Source organism: Acomys minous (genome assembly GCF_964271855.1).
Source record: "Acomys minous genome assembly, chromosome: 14".
In the NCBI taxonomy this organism is placed as follows: Eukaryota; Metazoa; Chordata; class Mammalia; order Rodentia; family Muridae; genus Acomys; species Acomys minous.
Window position 1 is genome coordinate 17,154,536 of NC_140496.1, and position 10,469 is coordinate 17,165,004.

General features: G+C 51.8%; 1 protein-coding gene across 1 annotated transcript; it reads right to left on the reverse strand.

Moving 5' to 3' along the window:
• Positions 1–8,204: 8,204 nt before the first annotated feature.
• Positions 8,205–9,944, reverse strand: EXOSC6 (exosome component 6). The gene has a single exon (XM_084756698.1). It carries the CDS (start codon positions 9,430–9,432, stop codon positions 8,614–8,616), a length of 819 nt encoding a protein of 272 aa, XP_084612824.1. The 5' UTR covers positions 9,433–9,944; the 3' UTR covers positions 8,205–8,613.
• Positions 9,945–10,469: the final 525 nt, after the last annotated feature.

Genomic DNA, 10,469 nt, shown 5'->3' on the forward strand with positions numbered 1-10,469 from the left:
TCCCTAAACCCCAGGGCCTGGGCAATGAGGTTAATATGACTGTGGGTTTGGGTCTGAGGGAAATAGTGCAAACTTTCCAACCCTAGGTTATTTTTGTTTTGAAAAATGCAAAGGGGACCCTTTTTCTCTTTGTCTCAGGGAACTTCCAGGATGACTCCCTGGAGCTTGAGGACAGCCCTCGATAGGGGCTGCTAGGGTTTGTCAGAGGCCGGGTTGGCCACTGATGTGTGCCCGTGACCCACTCTCCTCCAGCCTTTTCTCATCCCCCTCACCTCTGCTCCACTCTTAGCTCACTGTCAGATTGAACATGGCTGCAGAGCCCAGGCCTGGCTCTACCCATCCAGGCCGGAAGAGACCACAGGACGAGACTGTCTTCTGGTGAGTCTATCCTGTTAGCCGGGGAGGCTGGAGTTCCCCTGGGGTGGAAAAAGAAATCTCCAAGGTTCCCTGAGTGTGCCGCCCACCCAGCCACTCAGGCTGCTCAGAAAGTCATGTGACTTATTCCGGAGACCCAGGCTTTGTTTGTAGCTGAGGGAACTGACAAAAGTGCATGCCGCCCTAGCAGGTTGAAGCAACATGACATCCTCCTGTCTCAGGAGGCTGGTCCTCCTCCTGAATAGGGTCAGGGAGTCAGTCCTCTGAAGAGAACCTCAGAAGTTTTTTTTTTTCTCTAAATATAGATGTTTGGGAACCTTTCTGGGTGATATCTTGTCCTTAGCTTGGCACATCTAAGACAATTTTTTAGGAAAACCTTTTTGTTGGTGTTGCTTTAGAATTAAAAACCAAAAATAAACAACAACAACAACAACAAAAACAATCCTTTATTTATTAATTTGCATGTGTGTGCTGGAATTAAAGGCATGTGCCACCACTGCCCGGCTTGTGGTGTTGGCTTAACGTGGTCATTTTGAGGCTAGTGGGGCCTATACAGTTAGTTAGTCTTGACACTTGTAAATTTCCATATTTTCCTGACCTGAGGAGGCTTGGACCCAAGCCTGTTAGGTTGTATTGGGGCACTATAAGGGAAAGGTGGTTGTACGTGGCGGTGTTAGAGGTAGGCAGCGAGCTTGTCCTATGGGGGACTCAGGCTGTGTTCAGAAGGGCTCCTGGGTATTCAGACGTGGGCGGAGGCAGGCAGAAGTGGCTTCCACGGGAGGTCAACCGAGATTTTCCCCAGTTAACGGGAACAGCCTCGTCAGTCTGGCCCTCTTGCTTTGGATGGCCCTCAGAAGAGGAACAGGTTCCAAACTCCTGCTTTTCTGAGCCCCACGAAGCTGAACTCCCCCTCTCAAGGATGTGGTCCATGAGTAAGTGCTGTGGGGAAAGGCGTAGTCAGCACGGGTTCCTTCCTTTTCCAAAGTGCAGCTCTGGGAGGTAGTTTGGTTTTTGCCTAGAGAGACATCTATTAAACAGGGCATTTTGAGTTTCTTTTGTTGTTGTTGGGTTTGTTTTTGTTTTCCGAGACAGGGTTTCTCTGTTTATCTTTGACTGTCCTGGACTTGCTCTGTAGACCAGGCCTCAAACTCACAGCAATCAGCCTGTCTCTGCCTCCCAAGTGCTGGGATTAAGTTACTTTCTTTCTTTCCTTTTCTTTTTCTTTTTTTTTTTTTTTTTCTTTTTTTGTTTTTGTTTTTGTTTTGTTTTTTTTTTGGTTTTTTGAGATAGGGTTTCTCTGTGTAGCCTTGGCTGTTCTGGACCCGCTTTATAGACCAGGCTGGCCTCGAGCTCACAGCAATCAGCCTGTCTCTGCCTCACAAGCGCTAGGTTTAAAGGCGTGCGCTGCCACTGCCACCACCACCACCACACCAGGCTCATTTTGGGTTTCTTAATTTCTCGCTCTTTCTTAATTTTCTTTCTCTTTTTTCTGTATTTTCTGTGTGTGGGAATTCTCAAGTTTTAGATAGACTGCAGTCATTAGCCTGCAGTGAAACCAGATTGCTCCTCTTGGAAGAAAAATGAAAAGCCAAGGGTGTGTGCGCGCGCGCGTGTGCGCGTTTGCACTCAGTGCAGGCAAAGGAACCAACTCAATGCCGGAAGGTTCCTCTTTGCTTGCTGTAGGAGCACAAATGGTAACCCTGTCTGTTTCATATTAGCTGAAGTCTTGGTTCTTTTTACTCTCTTTCTGACTACTTAGGGGAAATTATTTACTTTAAAAAAAAAAAAAAACGACTTGTGCATTGGCCGGGAATCGAACCCGGGCCTCCCGCGTGGCAGGCGAGAATTCTACCACTGAACCACCAATGCGCTGCTGCAAGGATGCTCTTTCCTGCCACAGATGTTCAGTCTCTTCCGCGTCTAAAGTGTTTAGCATCCTTTTCCCGCTTCGACTGTTTTCTTTCTTCGTCCTACCCTCTGGAATCCGAAGAATTCTCGACCGCCCACTCAGACCTCCAGAAACCAAGAAACAAAGGTGGCCGGAAATCCCCACCCAGGGGACCCTGCAGATTTTAAGGGCAGACGGGCAACCTTTCACTTGGCCCTCGGAGTCAGCCTTTGCGCTGGGCTCGTAAGGCGACAGCACCAGGAAGCTGTTTCTTAACTTTAGACCTGACTCCCAACTCAGTGTGCTCACCCGCCTCATCCCAGGCAGGACCTAATACGATATGCATTCGCACCGGCCTTCCACCATCTGGAATAGAGACCCACTTGTGCGCACAGGCGCTACATCCCTCCGTGTGAAAGGGGTGAGACTGCCCATACACGCCTGGTACTTTTTAGGAGCTCGCCCCCTTCCATGCTTGCAGCAAAGGGCAGGTGGCTTGGTGACAGCCTTACCCTTTCCTGCTAGCTCTCTCATCTGCAGACCTCTCTGCGGTCTGGCAGTTCCCACACCAGGATTAAAGTCTCCATACCCACACTGAGACCTTGGGCTCTGGCTTAACTCTTCCCTTTCATCCTATGCCGGACTAAAATCCGGAAGATCAGCAGTGCCTGGCTCAGACAGAAGAGCCTTTGGAGGGCCAGGCTCTGACGGACGGCCACTTGGAACCTGGGGTGGGGAAGGGGTAAGAGATCAGTCAGGGAGAAGCTGGTTTGTTGCGGTCTCCCAAAACGACTCTGGGCAAGACCCTAGGGTGTCATTTGATGAAGAATCCCGACATTCAAAGGAAGGGCTGCAGGTGAGGGTAGTTTGGACAGGAGTTCAAAGTCAGCCTCAGCTACATAAATTCTGAGGCCAAGCAAAGACTGCAGAAGGGAAGAAAGGCAGTGTAGTGACAATTTTGGAATTTTGGTTTTTTTTTTTAAAAACACAGAAACAGCGGGGCAGTGGTGCCGCAGGTCTTTAATCCCAGCACTCAGGAGGCAGAAACAGGCAGATTTCTGTGAGTTTGAGGCCAGCCTGGTCTACAAAGCGAGTTCAGGATAGCCAAGGCTACACAGAGAAACCCTGTCTTGAAAAACCAAAACCAAAACCAGAACCAAAAAACAGAAACATTACAAGAATATGGTTTTGTTTTAATCTTGGGTGTGGGGTACAGGGCTGGCTGCTTTGACCTGTCCACAGCAGCTGACTATGATTTCCTCGTGCTCCAGCAGAGCCGTGGTTTGCCAGCTGCAGATAGTTTCTGCAGTTGTGTGGTGTTTGGAATTCTGGGAACTTTTCAAAGGGTATCTATATGCTAGCACCTGAGCGATGGGGCTCCAGTGGTTATTGGTGGTTCAGGGGGGTTGTTTGTGGTTTATTAACAGTCATGCTTAAGAAGAAAGTCGATTCAAGGATCTCTGTCACCCTCTCCCTCTGTCCTTTTTCTCTCCTATCTAGTGATAGAAGGGGAAACGGGGGAGGGGGGCAGGGGCGGGGTTGGGAGGAGGGGTAAATGGTGGGAAAAAGAAGAACCCACAAAGTAGCAAAGCTGGGCTGCAAGGGATGAAGGAAAAAAGAAAAGTGTAGACTTGCTCTCCCAAGTTCAGCTGAGAGCCAGGCAGACCTGGGTGTCCTCCTCCTTGTTCTCCCAAGTTCAGCTGAGAGCCAGGCAGACCTGAGTGTCCTCCTCTTTATCGCCATAGTTGAACTGTGAATTGAACTATGGGTTGAATGGCGACGCCATACCCTACCAGTTAGTGGGTGGGTCTCGCCACCTGCGTCCTGGGGGAGGAGGCGGGGGGGGGGGGAGTGGGGTGACTTAACTGGGTCTGCCTCTCCTGACTCTTCAGGGTGGATGAAAGCAAGAGGATCCCTCTGCTCGTCAATCAGGTGCCAGCCAAGAGCCGAAGGACTCGCCGGACTCAGCTACGAGCACGGGCCAAGAAGACCTACAGCCCTTACAAGGCCTGCGGGGACAGTCACCTGGCCCTGGGGCAGATAAAATGTGAGTAAAGGGCACAGCCCTCGCCTCCAGTGCTAGGGAGGAGCTGGGAGGCTTTTATCTGACATGGTAGAAGGCTGGAAAGCCCTGACAGTACTGCTCTCAGCCCCTGTGCCCATGCAGTCATCAGCCCTGTCCCCTCTTAGCAGTCCAGCCCGAGGAGGAGCTGGATTCCATCAGGAGGGAACTGAATGACATAAAAGCCCAAGTGGACAGCCTGCTGGAGAGCCTAGAGTCCATGGAGCAGCAGAGGGACCGGGACACAGCTCAGGTACTCAAGAGGGAGCCCAGTTTTTTCCGCTCCTGGAGATATCAGGGCATTGGCGTTCTTCTGTCTGTGGCTTTCTCTGACTGTAGATGTCCTTTACCAGCATTGTACTTGTCCTTCATATCCCCTGCCCTTCCCACAGCCAGAGGACCTCTGTGACCCCTAGGTTGTCCCAGGAGTCGAAGCAGCTCTCTCATTCTCCCTTCTTGGTCTCTGGAGCTCTAGATTACCGCTAGGCTCCTGACTGAGTCGGGGCCTCCAAACTTCAACTGTTGCCTCTCTAAACAGGAACAGAGGATGGTGAAGAGAACAGGTGTCCTGGAAGTGAGGGCTCCTCATGCAGAAATACGGTGTGTCCTAGGGGCCAGAGGGCCTACCGAGAGGCAGAGAGCTCGGTGTACTGCGCAGACAAGGAACAATCCGTGAGTACTCTGCTCTTCATCACCCTACGAGTGTCTGGGTCCTCGTGGCCTCTCTGTGAGCAAAGGCACTTTGGTTTACACAGGGACCTACAGTAGTGACATAGTTGCAGGCTTACCACCTGTGCGCAGGAGCAGTGCCTAGGAGGACAGCCACTTCTCCCCCTTCCTCTGCTTTTTAGCTCCTTGACTCTGTAAAATATAAGGCTTTCTTGTTTTTTCCTATGTCTGTCCTTGCTCTGAATGACAATGGAGACCTCTATATTTATTACAAGCTTCAGGCACTTCCCAGCCACGTGGCCCGTTACCTGCCATCTTAGTCTGGCTCTGACACTTGCTTCTTCATCCCTGTTCCTATGGCAACTCCTCTCTCTGGTCCTCACCTAGAACCCCTTCTCTGGGCCCGGAAGTCCCTCTTTAACTTTCCTGCTCAGCTATAGGCTGCCCAGTTTTTTATTTGGCTGATCGGATGGTGATGAAGAACAATGTTGATAAAACATTGAGACAGGAGATGCTTTATAAAACTAACCAGAGTCTGCTTGAATCAGATCTGCACCTGCCCAGAAATCAGCATCTGAATAATACAGAAACAATCTTTACACAGTGTACAAAGCTATCCCCAATTGGACACTGGGTTAGTCAGTCCTGGATTGAAATACCATCTTCTAGGAAGGAAGCAGAGGAAATCTGACTTTGTAGGGTATATCCCAAGCATACACCAGGCTTGTTAAAATGTGAAGTTCTGAGCCAGGCGGTGGCAATGAATGCCTTTAATGCCAGCATTAGAGAGGCAGAAGTAGGAGAATCTGGGTTCGAGGCCAGCCTGGTCTACAGAATGAGTTCTAGGACAGCCAGGGTGATGCAGAGAAACCCTGTCTCAAACAGAACCAAACCAAATGGCTTCCCTTTTCTGGCCTTATCCCATTGGTTGCCCCAGGGTCTTAAGTATGTACTGTACCATGCTCCCGAGGGAAGCCGTGGCATACTAATGTTCTTCCTAGACTGATGATCCAAATCTGGACTGATAATAGCCCTTCGTGTAGCAGTCAAGGGCGTAGGTTGTCTCTGTCCTCCTGTATCTTCCTCCATTATCAGTACCTCACCCTCCTTCCCAAAATCACTCAGCAAGATCAGGGTTGGTGGTGGTGAATCCCCTCATGACCCCCTACCTAACCCTGCTCAGCAAAACCAGGGTTGGTAGTGCTGAATCCCCTCATGACCCCCTACCTAACTCTGCTCAGCAAGATCAGGGTTGGTGATGGTGAATCTCATGACCCCCTACCTAACCCAGGCTCGATGGGCTCAGGAGGATCCTCCCTGCAGTCCACAGCCTGAGTCACAATTGCCCTGGAAAAAGAATGGGCTACAGGGAAAAAAATTGTTTGCCCTTGCCTGCCTGTTCTGGGTTCCCAGGCTTCAGTGGTAGTGGTTATGTTTAGCATCGACAAGCTCCAGCTCCCCTCCCCTCCCCGAAAGAATCCAGACTAGCCAACACTTGGGGCAGGAGGGGAATTGGGGAAAATTAGATTTTAGAAGATGGCCTTCTGCCCTAGACTGTGCCTCCCACCCTCTAAGCCAGCCTCTATCATTTTCTACAGGTGAACACTCAAGCATTGGACCAGCATGGCCAGGGAAAGGTGGGCAGCCTTCCAGACTCAGCTGTTACTTCTTGGGAGGCTTCGTTTCCTTGCCTTGTACTTTCGGAAGGCCCCTGGTCACACCCATGCAACCAGAAATAAACTTTCTGGAGCTTGGGCATTGCAAGTTGCTGAAGCAGTCCAGCTAGCCCATCCAGAAAACCTCCTGGTAGTTGCGAGTTTAACTTCTGAGGTCTTTGTCATGAGTCCTGGTGTGGCCCAGCCAGGGAGGGAAGACCCAGAGAGCAGCTGTATCATCATCCTCAAGGTGCTGTGGCGGTTTTGCAGGAGCCACCCACAGTCCCTCGAGCCCAATGCAGAGCGCCTCTTATTTTCCTCCTTCCCAAAACACACTTGTGTTCCTACAGCAACAATGAGCTGTAAGGTTGTGTGTGCCCATCTAATAATCTCTCTTGGTTAAACCCACCATGGACCCTGCCAAGCCGTAAACCATCCTTCAAATTTGGATATTTTTTTTCTTTTTCTAAAAAATATTTATTATGTATACAGTACTCTGCCTGCGTGTACCCCTGCATGCCGCAAGAGGTCATTCGATCACATTATAGATGGTTGTGGGCCACCATGTGGTTGCTGGGAATTGAACTCAGGACCTCTGGAAGAGCACAGTGCTCTCAACCTATGAGCCATCTCTCTAGCCCCACTTTTATTTATTTTAAAGATTTATTTATCTATACAGTATTCTCCCTGCAGGTCAGAAGAGGGCACCAGATCTCATTATAGATGGTTGTGAGCTATCTCTCCAGTCCCCCCTGGCCAGGGCTTCTTACCTGGGCCTCATAAGCTAAGCAGACTCCGGAATACCTAAACTTAAAAGTCTCACACAGCTTCCTCCAATTCAGCCCTAAGTGAAGATCAGGACAAGTCCCTCCCCCTCTGGTCAGTCAGGCCAGCTGTGCCGTAAGGGACAGGCAGGCTATGAATGGTGCCACAGTACTCTGGGGCTTTTCTGTAGTGGTCCATTGCTGCCCCAGGCCTTGTTCTCAGGAGCCAAGCCTGGATAGGAAGACACCAGGAAATGAAGCCAGCCCAGGACTCCACTTCTCATTTTCTGCAACAGGGTTCCTCTACGTAGCCCCAAAACTCAAGAGATCCGTTTGCGTTACCACACCTAACAGGGCACTTCTGAAAGCCATGGAACCCTCTGGCTATGCTACTTGACCTGGCTTCCTTCCAGAGCATAATCCTCTCCAGTTACCAAACTCCACTGTCTTGTCTTTCACTAAAGAGGACAGGGGTGCACCCAGGCTTCTGAAGCCATTTAACTCCTCCCAGGTTTTTTTTAGAGGTGGGGGGGAGTGGGTGGGGTGTTTCTATGGAGCCTTGGTTTCTTCTCAGCAGCTGCCCAGACACTGTTTCTGAGGCGGGTTTCTTCTCTGAAGCACGTTACCCTTTCTCACAGTGAGCTAACAGGAACATTTAAGGTAGTATTGACTCAAGACACCCCTGCGCACCCAACCCCGCAGTTCTGAACAGCATTGTTTCTAACTCTAGTACCAAGAAGGGGAAAAAAAAAACAAAAAACAAAAAAACAAAACAAAAAACCCACAACAGATTTATTTCCAGGTGTAGAAAGGTTTTTATGTTTTACTTCAGGTAGTGAGAAGGCAAAGTCCCCTTGTCCACCCTCAATGGAATCAGTTTATCACACACTGGAGCTGACACTGGCCCACACAAGGTCCATCCCTTACAAGATCATAGCCTCAGATCTCATTTACCAGGTAAATCTGCCTAAGTCCTTTCCAACTTGGGAGTAAGGCTGCTTCCAAATTTCTGCAACCGGATCATGCCTGCAAAGGCCCTCTAAACGTTCCAACACAGCTGTCCAGGGCTTGGGATATGTGCGTGCCACTTCTCCACTCTCGTTTCTCAGATCATCGAAGTCAGGCGACCATCGGCGCTGGTCCTTTCCGGGGAGAAGGGCGATAGCAGTCCTCTGCATCCTTGCTGCTCAGGTTTCCCGATCAAGGCGGAGCGGCGGCCCCCCTCCGGCGGGCAGCCCGCACCAAGCACTGCTGTAGCACCGGGTAGAGGCGCTGGCAGCCTTCGAGTCCCATGCGCACCGCATCCGTCCAACTCTCAGTCTGGCCGCCTTCCCCGCTGCCTAGTAACCCGGCCACCTGATTGAGGACGGGCATGAGCGCTACCGTGAGGCCGGCTGCAGAGTGCTCCTCCTCGAGGCGCGTGGGGTCCAGCAGCCAAGTAGGGGAAGGACCAGGTGAGAGGCTGAGGCCGCAGCCCACCACCAAATCGTACATCTCCACTCCCGCGTCGGCCAGGGCGAGCGCGGCGGCGGTGAGCGCCGCGGCCAGCGCCGAGCCGCCGTCCTCCAGCAGGAGCGCGGACACCTCCAGCTGAGCACGAGGGTAGCGCCCTAGGCGCACAGCGGGCTCCAGCGCCTCCTGCAGGGCCAGACTCAGTTCGCGCTCCTCGCCGCTGCCCTGCGGGGCGCGACGCCGGCGACCGGAGAAGGGCGCGCGGCGGAAGTCACAGAGCAGACGGCCGCGGAGGGCGGCCGGGGCCTCGCCGCCCGCTCCGGCAGGGCCTCCGCCGCGCTCGCCGCCCTCGGCCTGGCGCGGACCCGACACGGCGCACAGCACCTTGGTACCTCCCGCCTCCAGGTAAGCCGAGCCCTTCGCTTGGCTCAGCAACCCGGCGCGCGCGTACACCGGTCGTAGCCGCGTCGGATCGCGGGCTGCAGGGGTCTCGTCTTTGTCGGTCGCGTACAGCTGCGGCGGCTGGGACTCTTCCGGCCCGCGGATGCGGCGGTGGTCCCCCGGCATGGCGGCTACCGGCGTACGAGCCACTTCCGCCTGCTGAGCTCCTTTGCGCACCGGCTCTTCCGGCCGCTTAAGATGCGCGCCCGCGCGAAGCCCATCGGGAGAGCGGTAGGTGTCCCGCTCTGCCACCTAGCGGCATGGAGGAAGTACTGCAAGGGACAGCTGGACTCCAGCTTGGTGCACGCCTTCAATCCCAGCAGTCGGGAGGCAGAGGCAGGCGGATCTTTCTGATTTTCGAGGCCAGCCTTGTCTACAAAGTGAGTCCAGGACAGCCAAGGCAACACAGAGAAACCCTGTCTCGAAAAACCAAAACCAAAAAATTCCTCGAAAAGCTATTCCTTGATTTTTGCATTCAGAATGTTTTACATAAGCTTGTTCAGGAACTTTTTGTTCACTCCTGAACTGAAGTCTCCCTGCTGGTTTCAAAACCTGTTTAATAAATGGATGGAATCTCTTTTCCTGCACTGGACATATAATGTATGTGTGTCTACATGTATATATAGATTTTATACATACATATGTATATATCTATATGCAAATGAAATTATCCCTAACAGTCTGAAGAGCTACAAGCAGACAGTATCTCTACCTTCCTCACAGTACTGTCTCTAGACCCTGCAATTTATAGATTCGGACAAATTGATTATAGGGCCTGGCCCGGGTCTTGAACCTACCTTAGGGTAATGAAACAGGGATGGGCAGTTTCTGGGAGATACCTGCATGCTCATAGCTCCTATATTAGGTGTCTGACCTCATCGGCAGCTTCAAAGGGAGGCAGAGAAGGGAATGCATGGCCCAAGATATTAAGAAGTTGTCCCAAGAGACTAAACACTTGAAGCAATTCAGTAGAAATCCCCGCCCCGCCCCCTTCTATTGAATGCCTCAACTTCAGCCCATCCATTCTGCTATCCTACTTGCCAGTCCTTAAGTTCAGGGCTCTGGGGCTGTATTCTGTGGTGACGTCAATCAAAAACTGCTGGAACTGCAGCTTGTATTCTGCAGATTTGCAGGGCGCCAGGGTCCACCTCAGGGGGAGAAGT